Source organism: Dromaius novaehollandiae, chromosome 2 (genome assembly GCF_036370855.1).
Source record: "Dromaius novaehollandiae isolate bDroNov1 chromosome 2, bDroNov1.hap1, whole genome shotgun sequence".
In the NCBI taxonomy this organism is placed as follows: domain Eukaryota; kingdom Metazoa; phylum Chordata; class Aves; order Casuariiformes; family Dromaiidae; genus Dromaius; species Dromaius novaehollandiae.
The window spans coordinates 35,128,743-35,142,478 of NC_088099.1; the positions used below are offsets into that span (position 1 = coordinate 35,128,743).

At 38.4% G+C, this 13,736-nt stretch overlaps 1 protein-coding gene across 6 annotated transcripts in view; it reads left to right on the forward strand.

Moving 5' to 3' along the window:
• Positions 1-13,736, forward strand: part of SATB1 (SATB homeobox 1) — a 94,656-nt gene that overhangs the window by 44,394 nt on the left and 36,526 nt on the right. For all 6 annotated transcript variants that reach the window (XM_026103706.2, XM_064506224.1, XM_064506225.1 and 3 more), the window contains 2 exons: positions 2,902-3,013; positions 5,660-6,114. In XM_026103706.2, coding sequence (XP_025959491.1) covers positions 2,902-3,013; positions 5,660-6,114 — 567 coding nt within the window. The remainder of the gene's footprint in view (positions 1-2,901; positions 3,014-5,659; positions 6,115-13,736) is intronic.

A 13,736-nucleotide genomic window follows, 5' to 3' on the forward strand; every position in this document is an offset into this window, starting at 1 on the left:
ACTATTCTCATTTTAATTATTGATAAATCTAAACTGAGATGTGGAGAGCTGGGAGAGAGTAAAAGCTTCAATATTCCTCCAGTCTAGGTTGTGGATCTCTGAAGACAACTAGCTCAGAAGGTGTCGATCTTCAGATTTAGGCCCTAAATGTGGTGGGCATCCATACATGTAAACAGCCACTAAACCATACAGGAATTAGCCTTTTCTAGTAGCTCTCTTCTTATGAACCCCAAAGAAAAAATCTGCAGAGAGCAGACAGAAATCCACTGGCAAAGCAATTGATTGAGTCAAAATTTGCAGGTAATATAGGTGGGAAATAATATTATTTCCAGGCACATAAAAGGACTGCCTTTCTGGTAGCTGTTGACTACTGCTTTCCAAAAAGTTTGTTCTGCCAGTCTCTACAGGAAAGTGCATCTCTCTGCACTGATGTGACTGCAAGTTTGATGACAATATAATAAAGAATAGAAACAATGAAATTCAATGTTGTCAAGTTATTTTCCAAGTTAACAAGGTAATAATATTTTATCTGGCTTGTAAAATTTTGCCTTCAGTGAATTAGTAAATAAATCATTGATTCCTCCTGATGAGGATTCTTAGCGTAGGTAATATCACTTGAATGTTTGTGTGAAGTGTTCTCAAAGAAAAAGCAGGATAATTTTAATTTTGAAATATGTTGGTAATGTCTGTGGTTGGTTTTTCTTGCTACTCTGAACTTCTACACTAAAATCCCAATATTAGCCATCAGAGTCTCAAATTCACATCATGTCAAAGAAGCTAGAGTTCCTAACAGTGTTTAAACAGTCTAGTCCCCTGTTTGGTTGTAAAATACAGTAACTGCATTAAATTTGTTCCCAAGGAAGCAGGGCATGTCACAAACTGCCATGTCATTGTCATATCTTCTTTGTAGAATGACATGGATGAGAAGACTAGGAAATCTTAGGCAAACATCTTCATCAGTAATAGCAAATTCACTAAAATTGCTATTAATGTATGTGTTTTCATGCTTATTAAAATTAGAATGGCAGAAGACATCAGAAATGGGCAGAATCAAAATAACAAAGGTCGAGCCTGAAATCTAAACTATAACCACAAAATACGCCCAAGTTGATATGGACAAAGTGGCCCATTGCATGTGCAGCTCCCCATTTTGCATATGCAAATGCATAGGTTGCATATGCAGTTGTCCATGTACTTGTATAATTTGTCAGATCAGATTCATAGGGGTAATTTTTAATGACGCCTTATGTATCGTGTGCCCAGGTTTAAAATGGCTTAATCTTTAAAAGGCTTTAAACAATAGTTTTATAAGTAGTAGACATTAATGATACTGCTACTGTATTGCAAATTGAAGTTGGATTCAGCTGGGCTTGGTTCAGGTCTTTCAGGCTAAAGTTACAGTAACCTACCGAGATTTCATTCTACTTTTATACTACAGTACTGACAAAAGGCTTTTAGCTAATTTCAGAAATGCCAGATTAATATCAAGGAATGGTAAGAATTTGGGTGATTCAGAAAAACAAAATAATAGCTTCCTGATGAGTAGAGGGTATCCATGCGTGGCATGAATAATGCAGCCTCACTTTAACAGTACTGAGGTTCCACAAATAGCACGTTACTGAGTAACATGTTAGAAAACAAATGCTTATAATGAACTTCACTAAGATCAATAATCAAGGCACTTTTACTCAGAAGCTGGAATAGCCTTATAATAGGCAGTCTTGTAGTAATATTTATTGCATTTTTACTCTAAACCGTTTCTTCTAGTGGTTATCGCAGTTTGTATAAAAAAGGGTTCATGCTGTACATTGATTTTACGACAGCACAAATATAGCTAAATGTTACGTGCTGAATAGCAAAGAAACATAATAATCAGGGCTTTGTCTTCTTGACTGTCATTGTTTGCTCAATATGCTGGACAATTCCTGTAGTTAAGCTAAAAGTAACTACTTTCCACATAAAAATCTAAAGGGTGGCAAAGTTCAGTCTACTGAAATTACATTTACTAATTTTGTTGTATGTACTGAGTATAATTTTCAGGTTGGAGCAGCGTTTCATTTTGCAAGGCTTAGTCTTAATTGATTTCGTAAGAGAATGTACTAGAATTGAAAGTTTTATGCATTGTAAATTCTGCTGTATTAAAATTGGCTAAAATTGAACAGAAGGTAAAATTCTCACTGTTGCTGTCTGATACCTCAGGAACACTTTGAGAAAAAATCATCTCTATCATTCTGTAGTATATTTTATGGCTAATATTCAGTTATAGAATTAGACATGACAATGCGAGTTTTTCATAAGCCCATTTCTATGAATCACTTAAATATCCTGTTTAGGAAAAGCAAGTCTTTTGGTCTGTTACATATATATTTTATCCTACTATAAACCACTTTGCTGTATCCTACTATTAGCTCATACAGATTAACTTTGGTCTTACAATTTTCTGGGTTCAACTCTGTATGAAAGTGGCATGAAAGGAATGGGCATGGATATCTGGGGTTGTTGTTTGCTTTTCCGGAGTGAGTGTAGCGTTTATAGGCCTGTAAACTTATGTGGGTATGGGAGGGCTCAAATGAATTTAAAAGCAGAAATAGTACTAAAAAATGTGTTTTCAAGAAGAACATCTTCAGTTCAGAGCCCATCCCATTGCCCGATGTGTCTTTGTCAATAACTTTGTTCTTTTCTTAGTGCATCTGCTTTTTTGCTCCAGTTTATAGTACACCTTAGTTTGTTTTAATGCGTGATTAATGAGTTTTTAAAAAGGCTTTGGATAATAGGATTAAAAATGCAACATGGTTCTCAAACTCTACAAATGTAATGGTTTCAACAATTGAAATAATTTGTGATTTGACTTGTACTGCTGTGTATTACAGATTTTTTTTTTCTTTTCCCCTTTTCACACAGAGTATGATTTCTTCCATTGTGAACAGCACTTACTATGCAAATGTCTCAGCAGCAAAATGTCAGGAATTTGGAAGGTGGTATAAACATTTCAAGAAGGCAAAAGATATGATGGGTAAGCAAAAAAAAGAAAAAAAACCAACAAAAAAAGTTGCCATGATGGTGGATACATACCATTATGTGTCAAGTTGAGGTCTGTCACAGTCACATAAGAAGCCAGGTCCCTTCATGATAAGTTTAGGATGCTTTTGATGAGTAGATGTAGAAAGTACATATAGAGTGAAAGAATTCATTTAAATAAATATTTGCTATTGAAACAGCCAAACTGACTTCGATTGCCAGAGATGTAAAGCTGTCATTCTGTAAATGTAGAGATCTTCTACAGCCTAGAATAATTGTTTAAAAAAACTGTTCCTAGAAGTGTGACGGACTGATTTTCTTTTTAATGTATGAGTTTTTTCTTCCGCTAGCTAACATATATTTAAAGAAACAGTCTTCTGTAACTGTCACTGCCTTCCAACAAGAGTGCTACATTTTTATAACTTCATATCTTTCTCTAACTTCAGGACCTTGGTTTCAATTAATTTTAAATAATAGTTGGGACAACTGTTTGTCTGTTCTAGTGAGCATGTGTAAATTACTGGAGAAAAAAACTAACAGCAGAGTGCACTGATTCTTTAATGCCATTTCTCTTTCTGTATTGTCCATTTTAAAAGTATTTCTTAAACGTGTTAACATAATTTTGAACACTATATCAGAAAATTTCTACATAATTTTCAATGGAATGAAGAAATGGGACCTCACTGGGACAGAATTTTGAGCTTGTTTTAGCTTTCAGTATTTGAAGCAAAATCATTCAACTACCAAAACAGGTTCCTTGCCTTTTACAGCTTAAGGCTGTAATGAATACAATGCATCACTTTTGTGATAATTGCTTGAATTACTATTTCAAGTGAATGGCCCACTTGGGTTGATCTCTACTTCCCGCTAGTGAAAACAGGCATCTTCTTTCCTTAATCTGCCTTGCATCTTCTGCGTAACGCTGAACTGTTCTAAAAGTTTATAGTCTTCTGAGATCATCGAAGTCAGTGGTAAGACTTAACTTTGGTTGCAGGTGGTCCATGCACCAGTCAGTGTGGCCATGGATGGGGGGATGTGACCGTTCCCACTTCCTTGGCAGGGAAGCTCTTGCGGCAAGCACTATGCATGGTGCAAACCTTGCAGAGGGAACATAGGATGTGCTCATGTCTGGGGGAGGAGATGGATGGAGTTGGCTGCAATTCATGTTATGTGACCTGCCAAGACAGGTTCATAGTCCGCTCTTTTTGGGGCACTGAAACCAGTGCATGTGAAATGTGTGTGTGTGTGTGCTTGCTTCTGTGTAACCTAATGCTGGGAAGAGAGGCCAACGTGTCCCTGAAGCCATGCTGACAAGAAACAGGGACAAGGTGCTGTGCCGAGGGACTGAAACCTGCTTCTAGACACCAGACCTCTGTGCAGACAAACCTGCCTTTTTAGTTTCTGCCCATGATAGGAGAGAGGGGGAAGGCAGGGGTGCAGGTGGCAATCTAGGTGCCAGTTTCTTCTTCCAGTTCTCATCCCTCTGGAGGACAGGGTGATCTTTTACTGAATAACTGTTAATGAAGATCATAATTACTACGAAAAGCACAGATACTGGATTTTTGCTTTTTAAATAAAAGCATATTTTCCTAAAGCTATTTCCAAACCAGTATTGCTAAAAATCTAGAACTGAGATTGTTTAAAATGAAAAAGTGGTATACATTGATAAAAGTGAGACACTTTTATATTAACCTGGAGTTATTGTAGATCATCTCATTGTATACAAGAGGGGAGCTGGAAGACTCTTGTAGTTTAAAGAAGTATGTTAATTAAAAAAGAGGGTGTGTCAAGGCGGATGAGTTAATATAAGAAAAAATCAACCATGTTGCAAGTCACTGGAAAAAAAAAGATGCATACATGGTTGCAAGATAAAGCAGCCCATCTGTGTAATTTACATAAATTATACTAGTTCCTAGCAGTCCCATACAATTGATGCTGCATCTAGAAGTGAGCAGAGCATGGGGAGGTCCACACCCTGTCCTGCCTGTTACAGATTTCCAGTGGCTGGGAACTGTAGGCAGGGTAGCGAGGACTCCACAGGAGTAACAAAGCTAGTCATTGGGGGCTTCTCTCTCTTCCCTTCCCTTTCACAAAGGTCTGGGCGTGCTTTCCAGTACCAGCCCCCTTTTCCCTTTCTGTATATGCACTCATAGTTTCACACTCACTTTCTGCAGTATATGGATTGCTTTCCCATCTCTTGTCCATGCTGCTTCCCTAGTTGCTTGCCACCCTGGTCTCAAGTACTTTACATCCATCATTTGTATGTCTGCTTTCTGCAGCCATATGCTCATGTTTTCTTTGGCAATTGTTAAGCTGCACCTTTGCAAAGCACTCAGGAAAAGTTACTCCTTTGTCATATGTGGTTTCCAGCACGTCGTCTCAGTTCTGATGTTTTGCTAGTTTATCCTAGGGCTCCATGATGACGATGAGCTGTTTATTTGGTTTTTTTTTAATGTCTACTACATCTTCCTGGGAAGGCAAAAATAGTAGCAGTGGTGGACAGTACAGTGAGCTTGGACATGAATGTAATACTTTATTTATTTATTTTTATTAGCATGTCTTGTGAGGAGCATGAAGTCCATGATTTTCGGTACCTCTGTAGTCTTATGTTGGCTTTTTCAATGTTTCTTTTCCGCCATAGTTGAGATGGATAGCCTTTCTGAACTATCCCAACAAGGTGCCAACCATGTCAACTTCGGTCAGCAGCCAGTCCCAGGGAACACAGCCGAACAGCCTCCATCCCCTGTTCAGCTTTCTCATGGTAGTCAACCATCTGTTCGGACCCCGCTTCCAAACCTGCACCCTGGACTTGTATCTACTCCCATTAGCCCTCAGCTGGTAAATCAGCAGCTGGTAATGGCCCAGTTGCTGAACCAGCAGTATGCAGTGAACAGACTTCTAGCCCAGCAGTCCTTAAACCAACAGTACTTGAACCACCCTCCTCCTGTCAGTAGATCCCTGAACAAGCCTTTGGAGCAGCAGGTCTCAACAAACACAGAGGTGTCTTCCGAAATCTACCAGTGGGTCCGCGATGAACTGAAACGAGCAGGAATCTCACAGGCAGTATTTGCACGTGTGGCTTTTAACCGAACTCAGGTCAGTGTTTTTCGGTGGTGGTGGGTTTTGGGGTGGTATTTTGTTTGTTTGTCTGTTTTAATCTGAGAGTCCCTTCTTTTCTTTTTTTTTTTTTTCCTTTTTTTCCTTTTTTTTCCAGTAATTATCAGTAATTTAGTATTTATCACCTTTTAAGTCTCTCTCCTCATTTCTGCCCTGCCACTTAGCTTTGTGGAAGAACCACACTTCTTGGCAGGGTCCATGTTGATACAGTATACAGAGCTCCAGTGACCCAGTTTGTGGATATACCCACTGTTCTTAGAGGTGTATTTGTTCCTTTCCAATTGTGATGGTTTTGAATGACTGAATCTTTGCTAGAAAGGAAAATGAACAGCTCTGTGCCATTCACAGAGTCACTCAAAACATTGCCTTTTGTGTTTTAAAAATGTAGCTATACTGACCATATGCGTGCACTGAACAACCTGTTTTCTTAGATGTTCTCGAGATAGTCTTTTATTCATAATTGCATTTACTTTTATTATTTTCTAGTGAAAATCTTAATAACATAACTCATAGGTACATTCTGAAAAGACCTTAATTGAAAAAATAAAAGTTTTATTTTTAGCTTTTATATTTTTTCATGTGGTTTTGTAGTTTGTTGTTTTGAGATTGCCAATGTCCACATCAGAGCATATACTTCAGCTCATCAGTGCAGAAAAAAACTTTAGTCCTAGCAAAGCTGATAAGTAACACTAAAATGTGTTATTTTTTACACCTGTTTTAGAAGCTAACCCTGTTATAATTTATTCTGCTCTATGAATTTAACTTAATGCCATGTTGCATGGAATTTAATCAAGCAGAAGTTATTGGAGAAATGTCAGTATATCCAATGCAAATAATAAGATCTCAAAATTAAAAGAAACCTGTTTTAGCAGAAAATATAATAAGACAATAAGAAGTATTTTAAATATATGTAAGTAAATTGGTTTTGGATTCCACATTTTTAAACTTAACAAGTATTTGTCCCTTGTAGAATATAATAGAAAATTATAGTTTGGGCCCTTCTTGAAATGTTGATGTTTCTCTTTGCATAGCTTACAGAATAAAAACTGTTTCAAATGCAGTTCTACCAGGTTTGCAGCAGCATGTCATTTATAATCATTATGAATTATTATTATTGCCTTAAAATTTTTTACATCCTCCTTTAGCTAAAAGGAAGTACAGACATGGTGTGATTTCTTTGTAGAGCTGTGTGTTTGTCCATCTGTGTGTGCGTGTCTTCCCTCTTAACCATGAAGTTCTTTTATACATTATTTCGTGGGTTACATGTGTAACTCATGCAAGAATTACTTATGTAAGTTAAGTTCCAGTAGCTGATATTTATATAAATAAGTGAACATATATATTTGTTTAATACCATATTTAATATTTTGACTATTGATAATATTAAGTATTGAAATAATAATAATAGCTTCAAGTTACCATCCTCTGGGGTTGTCATCTCACTGAGGCAAAAAGCTGAGCCAATAATTCAGAAAATAAATAATGCATTAGATATTTACTTCTCAAACTTGTCTAAAAGCAGCTTGTTTTCTCCCAGCTTCCTTCCCCCTCCAAATTCATTTGTTCAGTTTTTGTCAGCTAGTTTTGCATACGGTTTTTGGTCTGTCATTTGTGCATGAACATGATTTGTTATTTGAAATACAAGGATGATTGGTTCTGACTGGACATCAAATTTATATGACACAACATATAAAGATAATAGGATGAGTGGAACTATAAGGCCAGATTTCTACTGTATATTCTGATTGCTGATTACTAGGCATTTTTCTTACTACAAATGCTATTAAAATTTGTTTAAAGTTCATTTCTTCCACAGATATTGTGGTTAACCAGCTTGATAAAATGTGTTCAAAGTGACCCAAATTGTGAGGAAACCCAAAAAGTGAATATTGAAAAACAAAATTCCAGTGAAAATATATGAAAGATATTATATATATATATATATGTATGTATGTAATATATTTTGGCAATATTCAACCAGATCTACTTTAAAGAACACAGAGTACTATCCTCATATCCTATAATTCGTGTTAGCTAATCATATTAGTATTTACATTTAGCTGCTTAAGTGTTTGCAATATTTGTTATTTATTGTAGCAAATGTAGGGAAAAATACTAAGAGGTTAGGCAATATTAGCCTTACTCTTGCAAAAAGATACCTCAGCCTGTTCATAGGCAAGCGAAGCCCCATTGATTCCAGAGGAGTTTGTTGCGGGCACATTTTTTTCTTTGACAGATTAAAACTTATCATTTATACCCACAGTAACAGCTGAAGCCTAAGTATGCATACATGTATAGATACCTGAGATTTTTATATGAAAGCATTTAGATTTTTTTTGCTTGCTGTATTTCAGAATTTATAACAGCTTATTCAAGGATTTATTCAAGGATCACATTTAAGTAAAATTAGGATAACACTTCAGTAAGTGATGCTATTTAGAAGTTATTTTCTAATATTGATATAAAATCTGTTGTCCTTTTTTTTGGATAGAGCAAATGGTAATGCTTGTTTAAATTCAGCTACTGTTTTCTGAGATAAAAAGCTAACTCAGGCTTAACAGTGACATTTTTGAAACTGTCATAAGCATATTTGAGCCGTGTCCAGGGACCATATCATGCCATCAGCTTTTGAAGGCAGGAGACCTCACTGAAATCGGTTAGGAGTTCTGTGCAAAAAACCTGATGTCTAGATACAGTCTCAGATGAGGGGAGAGATTCGCTTTCAGCATAAAAGTAGAGGAAGGAAGTGAATTTTAAACTGAGAGTTATTCAGCTTAATGTTTTGGCAATAAAAGTGGACTTTGGTTGAACTGGCTGAAGATGGTGGCATATCCTATTTTACAGACTTGCACTCTACAATGCAAATACAGAATTTGGTAGGTTTTTGGGTGAGTGAGGGGAATTCTACTAGCTCAGAGTGGTAATTCGACATTTGGCCATATTTTTCAAGGATTTTTGGGCTGGGGGAAAAATATTGGCTGGAAATGTTTCTGCTTACTCCCAGCCCAAAGGAAAGAATTCTGCTAAAATTACTTTTGACTTTTTTTTTTGTAATTATAATTTAGAAGATAGAAAAAACAATCCTCAGCCACATCTAAGAAAATTGGAAGGGCATTTTTAATCTCTTCTTTGATAATTTCTCCCTAGCCCTAGCTTCAGAATAGTAGCTTCAAAAATGTGTAGTTCTCAGGAATGTGTCTCGCAAAGATTAATCCAAGAAGAGTCCAGAAAGCTGTAACGTGAATGAAAATGAGCATCTCTGCGTGCACAATGGTGCAATTGTTGCCGGTGGCAGCAGCAGGGGCTGCGGGTGGAGCACCTCGCCCCGCGAGAAATTTCTCGCTGCCCCTCTTAGGAAGGCTTCAGTGCACAGTGGGCTCCCAAGTTTTATTTGTCCTTCAGCAGTTGCGATTCCAGCTCACTGGCTGCAAAGAAATAGAATGAATCCTGTTAGTACCTCTTTGTAGTGCACCATGAAAAAGTTTGTTGAGTCAGGATTTGTCCTAGCAGGTCCCAATTTCACCTCCAGCCTGGCTAGCAAATGTTTGCACCAGCTTCTGTGTTTGCGAGGGTAATTTCAGTAAATTGAGCTGCTTATGTTTCAGTTGCCGTTCAGCTGAATTAATAAATTTAGTGTTTTTTTCCCAGCTGATGTCAGTGCACTGAGCAGACACCTCATCCTGTTAGGATTCCTGGTCTGGGGTCAGCTTTTTCCTGCATTTTGCTGGGCGTTCATGTCCCACCGACTCTCGCTGGCCTGGGGTAGCACCAGGTGGCCTGGGGACCGAGGCGCCCACAAAGGGCAGCCCCAGGTAGACGTGCCAAAACACCATGTCCCAATGCCAACCCTTCCCACAGCCTCTGTGAGCAAATAGGGTCAGGCTGCCTCTGCCCGTTTTCTATGAAACCGAGAGGCCCTTTGCTCTTTTCAGTTCTTTCTCGAAAGAGGTGGAGCATCAGCATTTGTTCATCTCAACCACCTCGGGAATGCTATATAAACAAACAAACGCCCTCTACCATTTCTGTAGTGTTTATAAATGTAAACATGAGTCAGGAAATGGCAAGCTTCGGTTCCCGCACGCAAGTCTCACATTTGACTTCAAGGCGTAATTTAAGCCGGTGCACGGCATAGTGACATATATGTAGGGTGCGGGCAGGGAGCACTTAGTCATGGTTGTGGCTGGAGCCGTAACCCTGCATCGCCTGTGTCTGTGTTTGTGTATGCTTTGAACCACCGCGTTTGCGGCATGAACTTAGGTTTTGCTGTGGGGAGATGACCTCTCCTCTCCAGCGTTGCAGAAGGAGGGGGAATGCTTTTGCCCCTTTTGTCATGTCTGACTATTGTCATTTTTCTTCTTCCCACAAGTGACAGTTTTTCATCTCGAGGTTTTGGAATACTTCTCAGTGTTTCTGCCGGATACCTTTCTCTCCCCCTCCTCTCTGCTTCACCCCCATGCTTTCTCGTTCGACAGATTAGTAACTAGAATGCACTGCATTTCGTTCATATATAGTGCCTTTTTTCATATGTGAAAATTTGTGTGTATTTAGGAAAATGCTCATACTAAGTCTGGGCAATTGCTATTTTGAGGGAGGACACTTGGATGCTCTCTGTAATTTTAAAACAAAATCTAAGTTTACACCAACCACCTTCTCAGGCACTTTTTTTCCTTCCATTTTGTCTTTGGCACACTTTATTTTCCAGTAAAATGAAAAATGAAGATGGATTATTCAAAATTGATAACAGTAATGGACCATCATGTAATGTTTTATTGAATTTGAGTTCTGTAAATTATGTGGTAGAGAGAAATTTGCCTGCTTAAGTATAACAGAAATTGCCACTGTATTCATATAATTCTTCGTAGTGTAATTTAAGAAAAAGCACACTATCCATATCACTATTGAATAAAAGGTAAAAAGGTGCTATTACACTATCATGACAGCTCTCCTCTTGCTACTAAATGACATAGATAAATGTGTCTGCTTATAACTTACTTGGCAGGGATCCAGGCCTGTGGGTGGAGCTTGCAAATAATCTTCTACCTGGACATGTGACTTAAGCACCCTGCAGTGGAGGCAGATAGTATTCAGGGATGTTCTGCATATTTTGGGGAGGTTTTGGCAAATTGCATTTTTCTTGAGGGAGCTTTGAAGTTCTCTGAGGCTGATAAAATCTATTTGAATCAATGATTACGTTCGAAGAGAAGACAAACTGGGGACCAGACAGGCAGTGTTTTTGTTCGTATTGGCAGGCACTTTCGTTTATCTCCAGTTTTAAAGAATTCATAATTAGCTTTTGAAAGCACTGATAATATTTATTGAACATTTTTGTGCAATTAGTAATGAATTATACTTGTGATGACGTGTAATCTTTTTTTTTTTCCCCCAATGAGATTTGGTAACATCTTAAGAAAATACATTTCCAGTGTGAGAAGAGTAAAAGAGAAGAAGAGTGAGGGGGACTCTGCCTGACAGTTTTTATGATCTCCATGCAAAATGGCATTTAGCTTTTGGGCAACCTGAAGTACAGTATCAGGAGACGACACCAAGAGATGTATCTTGGCAAATCAGTTCAAGCCTGGTAAAATAAATAGTAAATCTCTGCCTGTCAGTATGAGAAAGGATGTGAAGGCTGAAGCATTCTTTCTAGGATTTTCCTGTTTTACGTTTTGTCATGTGATCTTTAGCTGAATTTTAGTGCTCAAAAAATTGAAGCACTAGCATTGAAGTAGTGTTTAGTGCAGAGAAACTGCAGTGTATGACTTCTCCCACAGCTCGCACGGCGCCTATTTTCATGTGTTATTCACACACATATTCTGACCTTTAGGTTTGAAGTTCCTAGAAGTAAACATCTCTTTCTTGCCTTCTCCCGGCGTTCCTGCCTCCCTCTTCTCTCTACATTTGCATCCTCTGCTGTGCTTCCAGCTCATGCTAAGAGTCATGGCAGTGATGGGGGAGGAGGAGGACATGATTACTTTATGGCATTTCTAATCACCAAGGATTGTCCTGCAGAAATGCTTATACTGGCAAACACAACAAAAATACAACCGTCTATTTTCCTTGTGTATTTGTTCCACTGAGGGGGAAAATTTATAGAAGAAAAACAGCCTTTTCTACTTGTTTAAGCTGCCCACTATGTGGTAAAGGCTTATACCAGTCAATATTTTTAGTATGGGCTAGACTATTTTTCAAGGATATTTTCTGCCATTGACAGTGGGTTGTTAGTAATGAGTCTCCTCTCCTGCCAGTGATCAGTCCACTTGAGGGTTTTTTTATTATTATTATTAATCCTGTTGCAGTTGTTTTCAGCAGAGTAGCGGTCAGAAATCGCATGTGTTTACACCTCAGTCAAACATCCTGTGTTCTGCAGACAGCTTTGTCTTGTCTCCAGTGTCATTAGATCATTTTCGACACTCCTGGGAGGATGGGTAGTATAATCCTACCGCTGACAAACACTAAAAGCAGTGGCCTTTTGTACTTAGAATTATAACAAACTCATACACCATAACTTCCATATTTGTTAATAAGTAAATTTATTGTTGGGACTAATCACTATGAAAATTTTTGATCCACACAAATGCCACTTTTGTCTGTAACTCATATATTTACCTTCTGAATAGTTTCAACCTGGACACCAGAAAAGAGGAGGGATGAAGAATAGTGGTAAGAAAGTATCCACCAGGATTTTATTTTTTCAGTCCTCCTCCAAATTATGTTTCAGGCTCAGTGCTGGAATGCAGGTTTGTGTTTTGCTTCCCCTTTCCCTCCTGCAAGTGCGGGAAGCTGGGGCTTTGCTGGAGGGGTGCTCACTCTCCAGCTCTCCTCCTAGGATGCTTATAAGGGGCTTTTGTCAGGTGTGAAAGGATCCTTTAGGAGAGGTGACAACTTCTTTAGGTCCTGCTCATGTCAGACGTCACTACAGAGGTGACAGGGAGTGGAGGGTTGCGCAGTAGGTTTCTGTAGCACCTTAATCAGGATTGCCTCTCGGTTTTAGCATTTTTATTGCCTTCTCCTCCTCCCCCCTCCACCTCTGATAAGGAACTTAAGTGTAACTCTTTAAGAAAAAAACATTGGGTTGAGGTATTTCTTCAGAACAGCATCCATGTTCACTTTACACTTGCCATAAAAGCCTCTCAGACCAAACCTCTCCTTGTCCCATTATGACAACAGCATTTATTTTAAAAAGAAGTTCACATTTGCTTTTGCAAAAGTTAGTTTTCTTATCCCTACCTTGTCACTTCAAGACAGGAGAGCATTTTGTATTTCTGATGTATTTAAAAGGAGAATTTGCTGGTGGCGGGGGGGGAGATTTCAAGAGTCTGTTGACATTAAAGTTCTCATTGCACTCATAGGTTCATAAATGTTTCATCTTTTAGAGTAATTAGGTGTGTCCCAGATCATCAGACCTGCTCCATTGCTGAGAGTAAAGATCAAACAATTACGTAGGAAACCTGGTGTGGTCTATATAAGCCTGCTGCCGTCTGCAGCTTCCCATTTCTGGCTTGCCGCTACATATGCCCTGTTTGCTGTTTCTCTTTCACTTCGAATACTCACTTTAATGTATCTTTGCTGGACTCCGAAAGTCATCAAAGGACAGCAGCAGT